At 34.8% G+C, this 12,794-nt stretch overlaps 2 protein-coding genes across 2 annotated transcripts in view; one reads left to right on the top strand and one right to left on the bottom strand.

The window, feature by feature from the left end:
- LOC120767050 (histone-lysine N-methyltransferase trithorax) overlaps positions 1-944 on the top strand; it is a 58,548-nt gene extending 57,604 nt beyond the window's left edge. Inside the window, exon 10 of the mRNA XM_040092904.1 lies at positions 676-944. Within this exon, the coding sequence (XP_039948838.1) occupies positions 676-849 (174 nt within the window). The 3' untranslated portion in view covers positions 850-944. The remainder of the gene's footprint in view (positions 1-675) is intronic.
- Positions 945-11,408: 10,464 nt separating this feature from the next.
- Positions 11,409-12,562, bottom strand: LOC120782765. Its single transcript, XM_040115226.1, has 2 exons — positions 12,408-12,562; positions 11,409-12,339 (listed from the first exon to the last, which is right to left on the bottom strand). The coding sequence occupies exons 1-2, from the start codon at positions 12,483-12,485 to the stop codon at positions 11,554-11,556; spliced, it is 864 nt and encodes a 287-aa protein (XP_039971160.1). The 5' UTR covers positions 12,486-12,562; the 3' UTR covers positions 11,409-11,553.
- Between the last annotated feature and the right edge of the window lie 232 nt (positions 12,563-12,794).

Below are 12,794 nucleotides of genomic sequence, written 5' to 3'. Positions count from 1 at the left end.
ACTGTTTCAGTAACGGCAGTAAACATTCTTGTAGTAATTTCGAGAAATGGTGCCGAGTTGACAGCCGTTAGCCGACGGTTACCTAAACCCGACTATCGTGGGAAAAAATTCTGATTCTTTCGGTATGCTTCCAATCTGATTCACTTTTTTTATTACTATTTGGCAAATATCTAAACTAACGCGTGTCCTTGGAGGTATCCACAGTAAATTACTCGACTCTGATTTAATCGGAAATTTATAATATTTTAGGTTAGGAAACCACGTTGAGCTACCTTTCAGAAACCACGTTGAGCTACCTTTCAGACCAACGCTGTTTATGTTTTTACAATGGATAAAAATATCGAAAAAATAATTTGTCACAAATTTTGTATTTCTAACCAAATTTCGTGTGTGTATTACATCTGCTGGGGATTACTTTGAAGGCGACAAAATAAATATTAATGAATAATTAAATATATCGCTTTTTATTTCCATTTCCGGGTACTTTTTTGTCACAAAGTATATACTTTATATGATTTCCAATGTTTCTTTCTGAGAGTTAAAAATTTCGTGGCAAACTTAATACCTGTTCAGGGTATAATTATTTATAAGTAGACAATATTTACTTTTTGTGTGTTAAATTTTTGCCATCGTAAATTATATATTAAGGCTAATTTACGCTTCCTCCTTTTCCAGCCCAATTGCTACTCCAAAGTGGTGGATATACTCGGTCATAAACACATAATTATATTCGCCTTGCGACGCATCGTACAAGGCGAAGAGCTAACCTATGATTACAAATTTCCCTTCGAGGATGAGAAGATACCCTGTTCCTGTGGTTCCAAGCGTTGCCGAAAGTACTTAAACTGAAGCGTTATAAAGAAAACGAAACGAAACAAATGTAACAGAACAATAACAAAAATGAAAGAGAGCTTCGGCCATTGCAAAGTGCAGTGCAAAAAAAAACACATAATATTTGTATATACATGCGCCTGTGCGGGTGAGCAACAAGTGCTCATTATAAAATCAAAAATGGTTTGTAGACCCTTTGTTAGACACATTAAACTCCGCGCTACACTAGTGTGATAAAAGTTTGCAGCATGCGGCAAGCGACACGCGCGGACGATTTAATCGAATATGTTGATATTATTGATAGATTGCAGACATGTCAGTATTCACCAATAATAATTTTTATTTTTCATTTAATATATATAATTACACACATATACAAACACACACACACATACACATACACACCACACAATTAACAAAACGTGATTATAATGGAAACTTAATTAACTTAGTTTTACTTATTGACTACTAAACTAAACATAAATACATATACATATATATGAAGAAAGCATATACTTAGTTATATAAATATGTAGGCGAAATGTTATAAAAGAAATTAAGCAAAAAATTATACATTGCTGATGTGTTTGTGGCAAACAACTGAAGAAAGCAGAAGAATTTTATTATGTCTATACAAAGTGTATTTATTATTGAGTAAAAAATTAAATAAATAAAAAATATATGCATATATACATACATACATATGTATATGTAATATTGCTATTTAAAATATTAACAACTTTATGACTTAATGTTATAATTGATTAACTAATTGATAATATACACAAACAGACACACACATAACTAAAGTTAAATGACTTAAAAGTGTAAACAAAAATTATTGATTGATAAAAATTTATAAAAAACAAAATTATTAAGTAACTGTAATAATTTAACTGTGTATGTTTTAAAAATTATGTAAACAAATATATATTAAATCTAATTATGATTTCACAGTATGCTTTCACAATACAAAAATTATTAGAAATAAAAATAGTTGTACTATAAAAAATAATTAAACATAAAAATAATTAAAATACAATAAAAAATAATTAAAATTAAAATTACAATAAAAAATAATTAAAATTAAAATTGAAGAATAGTTAAAAATCTACATATAGGCGCTTAGCATAGTCTAGAATAAAGAATGTGTATGTGTGCGGAGCAGTGAAACCAACAAAATAAAGCAAAAAATGTTTAAAGTTTGTCATTTTCAGTTTTCAAAAAGCGTTAATAGAAATTTCGACAAAAAAAAAATTAGCATTAAGGTTGAAAACAACTCTTTACAGGGTATCATTTTGTTTTTTGATTATATTACCATTAATTGATAATGTCAATTGTAAATATTTGCAACAAAAAAAGTTATTTATACATATACATACATATATTTTTATTATAATTTCTATGTGTTAGGTATTATTGTAGGGCGAAATTGGCGAACGAGATTTTTATGTTGCGGCAAGCCAAGCGCAACTTGTATTGTGAGACTTAAAATTGTATAAGAAATTAAGAAAAATATATACATACATATATACATATGCATATGCAAAAACAAATAAAACAAAGCAAAAAAAATTGTATGTTATTACACACCGTTAGTGTGGCATGAGGGCGCATTCTAGCTTGCGGAATTGCAAACGGTACACAATATTGCTGTGGAGGCGAAGTAGTGGGTGACATAAAATAGCAAAATAAAATAAAAGTTAAAAATTTATTGAAAAAAGTATAAGAAAAACTGCGTAAGCATCACAATAACACAGCGTAAACACATTTATACATTTACATTTATTGCAAGTGTCTTATAATTTATGCATGCAAACTTTTATAAGTAATATTTTTTGTATTTAATATATTATGATTTATTTTTATTATTTTTAAATTTTTTTTTAAATTTTATTCCTGTTTTTTTTAATTTTTATTTATTTTTAATTATTAGGTTAATTTTTTTTATATTTTTTATTACATTTTTTATAAATTTTTTTATTTTTAAGAACATTGCTTATTTAATTTTCTTTATTTTATTATTATTTTTTTTTTTAATCTTTTTATTTTTTTTTTGTCCTTTTTTTCTTTTTTTATTATCATTTATTTGGTATAGCCTATTCTATAATTACACTCATGTTATGTTACGTATAATTGTTAGTATTTTCTTTAAAAAACACACTTTAAAAAAATTAAAACGATATTCAAAAAAGGACTTTAGTTGGCCTTGATCCAAACGCATTTATTTGTAAAACTATAATTCCCCGTAAAATATATGTTTTTGTTTTTTTTGTTTGCCCCCCAACATATATGTACATATGTATGCACATATATTGTCTGTTTTGCTTTTCAAAATAAAAACAAAAAACTACACATTACCTTCAGGCATTATTTTATAAATGTAACATTATTATTTTATAAATATTTACAAAATAATTTAATTTTTTGTTTATTTAATACCATATATTTTTAATTACTTTTTATTGTAGTTCCTTTTTTTGTTTGTTTACCAAAATCAATTTTTAAAATATTTAAAAAAATTATATGCAGGCATTTTTTTGTATTTAATCATTTTTTTTTATATTTCTCTAATTATTTTTGTATAATTTAATTTTTTTTTATAACTTTCATAATTATTTTTTTTTAAATTTTTTTTTTTTGCATTATTTTTTTTTAAATTTTGCATTATTTTTATTTTTTCTTAATTATTTTTGTTGGTTATAGTGTTAAACAAAAACATTACCTACAAACGCTTTTTAGTTTTTTTTATTTTTTTTTACATTTGTTTACGCTCTTTTATTACTTTTGCTTTTTTATTATTTTTTGTTTTCATTATTATTTATTTTACTATTTTTATTTTTTTTTATTATATATTTTTTAAACATTTTATTTATATGTATGTATATCTATACATACATATACATATATTTTTTAATTTTATTAAATTTTTAATTTAAATTTTAATTAGGTTTTTGAAATTGTTTTAATTTGTGCATATCTTTTTAATTATTACTTTTTAATTTTTATCGTCAGCCTTATTTATTTCTTTTATTTTCTTAAGCAAATTTTAAAATAAAATGGACAAAAAATAAAATTTTTGCTTTCAGAACAAATTTTTAATTTGAAATCATCTAAAGATTATATGCTTTCACAGAAATTAAAAATAACTAACGATAAAATAAGCTGCATTTCCTAAAACTATTCTCACACACATATATGTATACACCGTTAGACCTGACAATGGTTGCAACTGAATTTGTATAATTTCTCCAAAGCAACTCTACCATAGCCCCCCTTACCCCTTTTATTTATTTAAGCCACAATAGTAAGCTAACACACACACATACACATATAAAAATACGATTATAACGTACAAAATACATACATATGTACATATGTATGTATAGGCACAGCAGCATACACACACACACACACACAACTGTTTGTGTATTTGTAATGTATTATTTAATTATTGTCTTTGCATTGTTTCAATTTTTGTAATTTGAGACCAAAAACGAAAATTCAAAAAATCAAAAAAAAAAATGAACTCTACAAAAACAGTTTGTGTAAAGCATAAGAAAAGCCGCAAAAAATGCTAAATTACTGTAAATGTATGGTATCCTTTAGGCGGTTACCCATTTTGGCAGCATGCAAAGGAATTTTAAATTTTTATTCCCTAAAGAAAAAAATTTTACAAAAACAAAAAAGCATAAACGAAATCGAACGAACTGCAACTGCAACTGAAATTGCTAATTTAAAAACAAAAACAAAAAATAAAGAAAACTTTAAACACAAAATTTACATTTAAAAATATGGATTTATTACATTATAAGTTCTAAGTTATGTATACATACTTATATATCATTTGTACGAAACAATAACAAAATAAAAACAACTATTAAGTATCATCTAAAAGCAAAAAAAAAACTGCAAAACGATTGTGAATAAAGAAAATAAACTTTTTTCTTTGCAAATAATATAAATTGGACTTTTTGTTGAAAGCCTTCTGGATGTTATGTTTTACGTGGGAGTTTGAGAAATAAAGTATATGTAACTTGCAGTCAACTAAAACATTCTCTAGGCAACCACAGGACCGGACCTCTTTGGCAGTACCTCGTGGTGGCGTTCCATAATTCTCGTCTTAAGACTTACACAGTTTTACCTGCATCCAATTCCCGTTTTCTATGTAACTTTAAGGTTTTCCAGTTTTTCATGTTGTGAAGCATGACAGTTATGTTGTCCGTATTCAGGGGGGCTAAAATGTGGAGCCTATTTCGCTGTGTTTGCCAGCGCAAGCATTTGAAAAATGTGTGTTCAGCGTCATCCTCAACGGGAAAATTTAAAGGAAAAACACAGAAACTTCCAATCAATAGACAATGCTTATTACCAATTTTCGATGACTCGTTCCAGCAGTTCGACTAGTAACCAGCGAATGACATGCGTGATGTTTTGTGCCAAGACCTGAATCGAAGCGGGATTGTCTGTCCGCATAGACTTAAGACTTTACATATGCCCACAGGAGAAAGCCCTACGCTATGATATCACATGATCTTGGTGGCCAATCGATTGGAATAAAACATGAAGTGTTCTCTTAATAAATCCATTGATTGAAGCAATTGTGTGGGAAGTGGCGCCGTCTTGTTGAAAGCAAATATCGCTTCAATTTCAGGCTTCAACAAGTTGTTTTTATATTCTAGTATAGTTTATATTATAGTTTTGTTCACCTAACGGTTGTTCGTATCACCTAAAATTGCCCGAGATAGGTATAGGGTATATACTAGGGCGGGTCGATTTAAAAATCGCCGATTTTTTTGCCTCCCCACAAATCGACTCGGCCTAGTATATACATATGTATACTAATGTGATCAGGTTGAAAGGTGAATTTTGTCTATTTCAGCTCCTTCAAAGTAATCCCCTCCCGCTCCAATACACTTATGCCAATGAATTTTCTGGTCATCATAGCACTTGGAAAAATCCTCCATCGTGATGGCCATCAGAGCCTTCTTCCATTCAGCTTTTATATCCTCAATTGAATCAAAACGGTGTCCTCGGAGTGGTCATGTGAATTTGCTGAATAGCCAGAAGTTACACGAAGGTGTATGCGGTGATTGCGGCACGATATTATTGAAAATTTGGCGAACTGATCACGAATAGTCAATGCAGTATGAGATGGTGCATTTTCGCACTTCTTTGTTCAATAAATTCAGACATAGTAAAAATCGAAGAATTCACTTTTAGGGCCTAACAAAACGACGCGTATCTCAAATACTAATAAATATTTTGACGTGAAATTTAGCATTGATGTCACTAACAGTACTACCAACTTACAGAACAAATTTACCGTTTCGAAAAACACGTGTCAGTATAAATTAAAAATTCACTTTTCAATGTTCACAATAGTAAATGATCAGGATGACGAGAAAAGTTGAAATCCGGTTGACTGTCTGTCCGCCCGCCCGTTCTTCCGTGCATGCTGTAACTTGAGTAAAAATTTAAATATCTTGATGAAACTTGGTACGTGGGCACCTTAGTACAAAAAAAATCGAGTTCGCCCATTTGGGCGTAATCGAACCACCGCCACGCCCACAAATCGCCATTAACCGAAAATCTATAAAGTGCCATAACTAGGACTAAATTAAGATATACTTGTAAAACTGTAATTTGGCACAGTGGATCGCAGTAGCAAGGGGCACCTGTGGATAAAAAATGTTGAAAGAATGGGCGGGGTAACGCCCCCTAATATGTTTAATGTACATATATATCTCCTAAACCACTAAAGTTACAACAACCAAATTCGCTCAGCACGAATATTACAAGAACTACTACCGGTAGTGTGAAAATGGATGAAAACCCCGCTCACTCCCCATATACTACTAAAAGCGCGATAAATCAATAACTAAATACGCCTGAAACGTAAAAATTTGCCGTCGGGTTGTTATAACAAGGCTTTATAGGGACCGGGGTAAAAATTGGACTATGGGCGTGCATCGCCCACTTTTTGGTGCAATTCCATAGCAAACCGATATCCCGATCAAACCGATTTTGACTCAGGCAGAATCGTTTTCCTGCAGTAGTAATTCTGTGTATCCAAAGGGGGTGGAATCGGGCCAATACTTTCCTGAGCTTCCATATACCTTATGATTTTCGAACTTCCTGGTGACTTTGTGCCAGATATACCGGCCATATTTGAGTTATCTCAATGAAAATTTCAGAACGTATTTAACTCATAACAGTATATCATTTTGCCTAAAATGGATACAATTGGGAGAAAACTTGACCTAGCCCCCATATAACCATTACCAAGGTTTTCAAACATCCGGCTGATTTTATATAATGACTATGTATAATAATTTTGGTTTTTCTAACAAATCGTATGCCGAAAAAATAAGATGACATTGTATTTATTTTGAAAATTCTTTATTTATTCTTCCAAATCAATTTCATCCCGATGCAATGCACTTATGCCAACCGATTTTCGAATCTTCGAAACACTGGTTGTAGTCACTTTCCGGGATGACCTTCAGTTCCGTCTCCGCTGCGGCTTGAATCTCCTCTATCGTATAAAAACGGTGTCTCCGGAACGGTCTTTTGAGTTTGATGAACAGCCAGAAGTCGCACGGCGCCAGATCAGGTGAATACGATGGTTGCGGAACGATATGGGTTGAGTTTTTGGCGAAATGATCACGAATTACGAGGGCAGTATGGGATGGTGCATTATCGTGGTGTAAAAACCAAGAATTGTCTTTCCACAATTCCGGCCTTTTTAGGCGGATAGCGTTACGCAAACGACGCATAACGTTCAAATAATATTCCTTGTTGACTGTTTGACCGGTTGGAAGGAATTCATAATGCACAACACCACGATAATCGAAGAAAACAGTCAACATGACCTTGATTTTTGAGCGACTTTGGCGCGATTTTTTTGATCTCGGCTTTCTTTTGGCACGATATTCGCTCGATTGATCGGTTGTTTCGGAGTCGTCAGCATAGATCCAAGTCTCGTCGCCAGTTATAATGCGTTTCATGACACCCTGGTAGTCGGAAAGCATCGTTTCACACACTTCAACGCAACGCCTTTTTTCCAAAAAAATCAATGTTTTCGGTACCAGTCGATATTTGACATCCTTCATAATGGTATTGGCTGAGCCTTTCGATATGCCAACTTCATCAGGTCTCTACTTGTCTAATTGTTAATCGACGGTTTTTCAACACCAAATCTTTGATTTGTTGAACGTGAGCTTCGTCGATGGAGGTTGATGGTCGCCCTGGACGCTCTTCGTCTTCGACACGTTCACGGCCGGCTTGGAACTCACGATACCACTTGTAAACATTTTTTTTAGACATAGCCTCATCACCAAAAGCTCTCTGCACCATCCTTAACGTATGCGCAGCAGAAATTTGATTCCGTAAACAAAATTTTAATGCAAATTCTTTGCTCAACAAAATTCGACATCGCAAAAAACGAAAAACTCACTTTTATCAACTCACAAAACGACACGTATATCAAAAATTAAATCATTTTTTGACATGAAATTTGACATAAATGTGACTGACAGTACTACCAACCTAAAAAAAAAAATAATTCTCCAAATCCTTCGACGCGCGCAGTTTAAATTCAAATGTCACCTTATTTTTTGGGCACAGTAGTATATGTAGGTCAGTGGATAAATTATATATAGTGTATGTTTATATCGTAAGATATTCCCCTGTCTTTGATTCCTGCAAATTGCAAGAGTGTAAAATATTTGGTTGCACCCGAACTTAGCCCTTTCTAACTTGTTTCTGTATGAAATGGTAGCTCTTGAATCTCTTCAGATTGCTATTCATTCCAAATGTGGCCATTTTGCTTGTTTACGTACCTATTGAGCCAGGAATGGGCCTCATCGCTGAACACAATTTTGCTCGAAAACGTCGGATCTTCTTGGAACTTTTCAAGAGCCCATAAAGCGAAGCGATGTCGAATGTCGATGAAGTCGAGCGGCTTCAGCTCTTGCACACGCTGTATTTTGTACTCTTTCAATTTAAGATCTCGACGTTAAATAAATGCTGCGATCGGCGAATATTATCTTATAATGAATGCTGGTTCTTAAGTTGGGTGATGGTGTTGCGAATAGTACGCTGAGTAGGTCGATTTTGATGACCATAAGTTGAGCGAAGCGCGCGAGAGATGTTATTTACAGAACAGGCGTAAGTCTTTCATGATGCAATGCCAAACGATACTAAAAAAAATAACATGAGAGCTTGACACGGCTCACGCGGGATTTATCAAAAAAGGCTATTGAAAAATATACCTCTACTTGGATTAACCGCTACAAGACGGCTTTTCGACTTTTTCCATTTTATATATGTATGTAGATATGTATTTCCTAAAATATTCGTTCCTGAATAACAAACTCAAAATCACCATATTTGCTGTTCGACCACTCTTTTATATTTCTGATTAGCGTGGCCCTCCAAATACCACCTTGTCCCAGCTTTTAACAGCCCAGCTTGCCATTCGTTTTTCGAGGGAACGGCCTTTGTTTGATGTTGTTGTTGTTGTAGCTGCAGAAAGCAGCTATCCTAAAGTAATTTCGTGGAATGGTGCTGATTTGACATTCCTTGGCCGGATAAAAATCCAGATTCGTTTCGGCTACTTAGACTCGACTAACGTGGGAACGGTTCTTTATTTTCTCTTTTGTGGTGGTGGTATTTGTTCCTTGTTTTTTCAACGTAAATATTTTCTTTCGTTCAAATGCTAGTAAGTCGTTGGGCGTGCTGCCGCTTATTACTGATACAGCTTTGCCTGAAACTAAGTGGAAAGCAGATACTACTTCTCTGTGATACATTTTTTCTAGGGCTTTGCATTGGTTATTTTTCCTCAGCAAGACATTCAGTGTTGTAGACATCAAAAGCACCTGTCGCAGTCCTCCGATGTTGGCCATCAATCTGATAAATCAGAAAGTTTTTTTTGACGCCTTTTCCGCAATATGTTGAGTATTGTGCTCAGTAAGCACGTCTTTAGTCTTTCATACACCCAGGTAGTTGAGAATATTTTGTGTCTTTAGAGTTCTATTGTTATCATTATGTCTATTATAGTTGGGAGGCTCAAGATTGTGAGTTGTCGGTAACAGCCTACGCTGACGAAGTAGCTGTTTTGGAAAAAGGAAAATTTAACAACCGTCTACGAGCTAACCGAAGGGTAACTCAAAGTAGTGTCCAACTTAGCGACTCGGAATTCAATCCAAGTAAAATTAACATGCTTTTATTTACCAGTTGGAAAAAAATCTCAGACGTCCCTTTCCCCTCATATGGAGATTCAGTTCTTCAACCTGTTGAAAATGAAATACCAAGGGTTTATCCGTGATAGAAAGGATAAGGAAAGGATTCAAATATTGAAGAGGCAGTAAAGAAGGCATCGGTTGTCTTATATGGATTACCATACAGAAACTTTAGGAAAATAAGTGTTTTGGCTCTACGAAACCGTCAAGTTAATAAAGGTTTTAAATCTAACATATCTGATGGCGGGCGCTCGAAACGGTTATACTCGCTAAGAAGCTTAAAGGTGCTCCTTCAATTGTATCGCTTTAAATTTGGACCACTGTGTCGCAGAAGCTGTTCATTGGGCCTTTTTTTGCTCACATACGGACGGGGAGAAATCGTTGGAGAAGAGGCCCTGAAGTTTTTTCACGGAGGAGTCGAAACTAGGAAACTGGAGACCGAGTTTTCTATAAGGAGCTTTTCGTCAAGCTTAACTACCGAATTACTCTAGTATTTTTCAGGCAATTAAGGCAGCAAAAGACGTTTTCCGAAGTGCAGCTTCTTTTAACCACGTGAGTATACAAAGTTAGCTAAGGAGTGTTTTTCCCCGCTAGAAATAGCATCAAGTGACTTTATTCTTAGTCTCACTTGCGTACCTGGTCTTAACGAGTTCGCAGGTACTGACAAAGTTGATGAGCTAAAAATAGAGAGCACCCTTGATCCGCTTACTTCAGAGTAAGAATGAGCTGGATCACTGTTCTCATCTTACGTTCTAGCACTGGACCTTGCGTGCTCTGAGCGCGCGTTCATTGACGACCAACTTCTCAGCGACTGCAAGTTCCTTTTCGCCAGAGGATCTATTGAAATACTTTCCTTTAACAAAGCTACAAATGTAGAAGTTATTACTGGACATTGTTCAATAGAGAATTATGGGGTAATTTGTCAAAGTTATATGGAAGAAAGTGAGGTGAGAATCATCCGGGAACTTTTTTCGCTATCGTCCGATTTTTGCAAGATTGAGGTTGAAACATCTCAGTAGCCTTACTTTCGGCGAACCAGGGAATGTAAACGAAACTGACATTATCCGCCTTAACAAATTTATGATAGGCTCAAAGGGCTTTGTGGATTCATGAGAGTCTTATAATCAAATATATTAGAAATGGACCGCCGTTCCAAGCTGTCCAAGTGAGATTTGAGTAACGATCGACTTCTTAGCCTAACCTCATCCTGTGTCTAGGACAATATATCTATGCAGCCTTACTCTACTTTCATTGATATACGATTTCTTCCTTAGCGAAGTGTTAATTGGAAACCAAAGTGGGTATTTTATAAAAGCAAAATAATTTTATGTCGTTTTGATGACTAAGTTAATTAAGGAAAAATTAGACAAAATAACAAAGTCGTAGATATATTATGAAGGATGATGTAACAAGTCATCGAGAGCGCTATTTTTGAATTCTTCGCCTAAACGGTTCGCTCATTCACACAATTACAGATCATTCAGTGTCGCTGTCTATGCGCCAACAAGCGATGTCGCTTGGCCAACAAACGTGCTGTCGCCAAAGAGCGATAACACCGACCAGGGCTCGCATTCTGCTTGGCTTCATGTGCCGCAGCAGCCGCTTTCATGGCAGCCTCTTTCGTTTTGGCATAATCATTGCGCGCCGCATTCAACTGACCCAACAACTGTTCGACACGTGTCTTGGCGGCATCGAAGAGCTGTGTCTTTTCAGCTTGCTCCTGTTGTGCACCCTGTGCTGCCTGTTCTGCATTGCCGACATTCGTCTGAGCCATAACCACCGCCTTCGTGAGTGTTTTCAGCTGCTGTGCCGCATTCTGCGCCGCCTGCATGGCGGCATTAACATTTTGTTGGGCGTCCTGCAGAGAAGTGCTCTGCTCCTGTACTACTGCTTCAGCCTCGCGAACCTCATTCTGGAGTTGTTGTACGATTTGCTGTTTGCCGGCAAGCGCAGCCTCTGCCGCTTTTGCCGCCGCTATAGCTTTCTCAGCCAGCTGTGCCTTGACTTGCATGGAGGCGGCTTCACCGGCCGCTTGTTGTGCGTCCGAAGCAGCCTTAGCCTCCTTAGCTGCCTTCTGAGCGATATTGGTAGCCTTCTGCTTGGCGCTGCCTGCACTCATTTCGTTCTTGCATTTTTCGGCGGCACCACTGTTGCTACCACTGCCGCTGTCGCTACCACCGCTCCCACCACTATCGCCCACTTCGTTAGCGAGCGAAAAGTCGGTGTAGAGGCTCGGAATCATTCGTTTGACATTCTTGCGATGTGGCTGTTAACAGCATGAGAGATGTGGACGTAAAACTTGTGACTGGATGTATAGAATTTCATGGTGCTCACCTGATGAATGTAGGCGCGCGCCGTTAATAATTGTAACGAAACTATTATCGAGAGCAAAAAATATATTTTCAGATGCATCTACTAAGTGGTTACATATATTGTATGTTTGTATATATAATTAAGAAAATATAAACAATATTGAGTTCTCCTTTCGGTATTCAATTGTAAATTGACTGGTGTCAAAATGTCTTTCTGAAAATTATTGAGATTTTTATCAAATAATTTTACTAGAAGCACAGTACTTTGATGACGGCGAGATCCTGATACGGTGCTATATACGCCTTTGGACTGCTAAATGTTGGCGTCACTCGAATTAAGTAAGGAATTAACTGTAATAAAAGTGAATTCTTATGACGAGATATATCTTCAAGACTGGCTGATTTGTTT

The sequence above is a fragment of the Bactrocera tryoni genome, chromosome 1 (genome assembly GCF_016617805.1).
Source record: "Bactrocera tryoni isolate S06 chromosome 1, CSIRO_BtryS06_freeze2, whole genome shotgun sequence".
In the NCBI taxonomy this organism is placed as follows: domain Eukaryota; kingdom Metazoa; phylum Arthropoda; class Insecta; order Diptera; family Tephritidae; genus Bactrocera; species Bactrocera tryoni.
Note: the sequence above shows the minus strand (reverse complement) of the source record. Positions and strands in the feature narration are given on the sequence as shown.

Excerpts from the sequence above, each read along its gene's own strand:
- LOC120782765 (XM_040115226.1), bottom strand. The coding sequence starts at position 12,485 with ATGCATCTGAAAATATATTTTTTGCTCTCGATAATAGTTTCGTTACAA. Across the intron at positions 12,340-12,407 it reads CGCGCGCCTACATTCATCAG|CCACATCGCAAGAATGTCAA; the intron begins GTGAGCACCATG and ends TGCTGTTAACAG.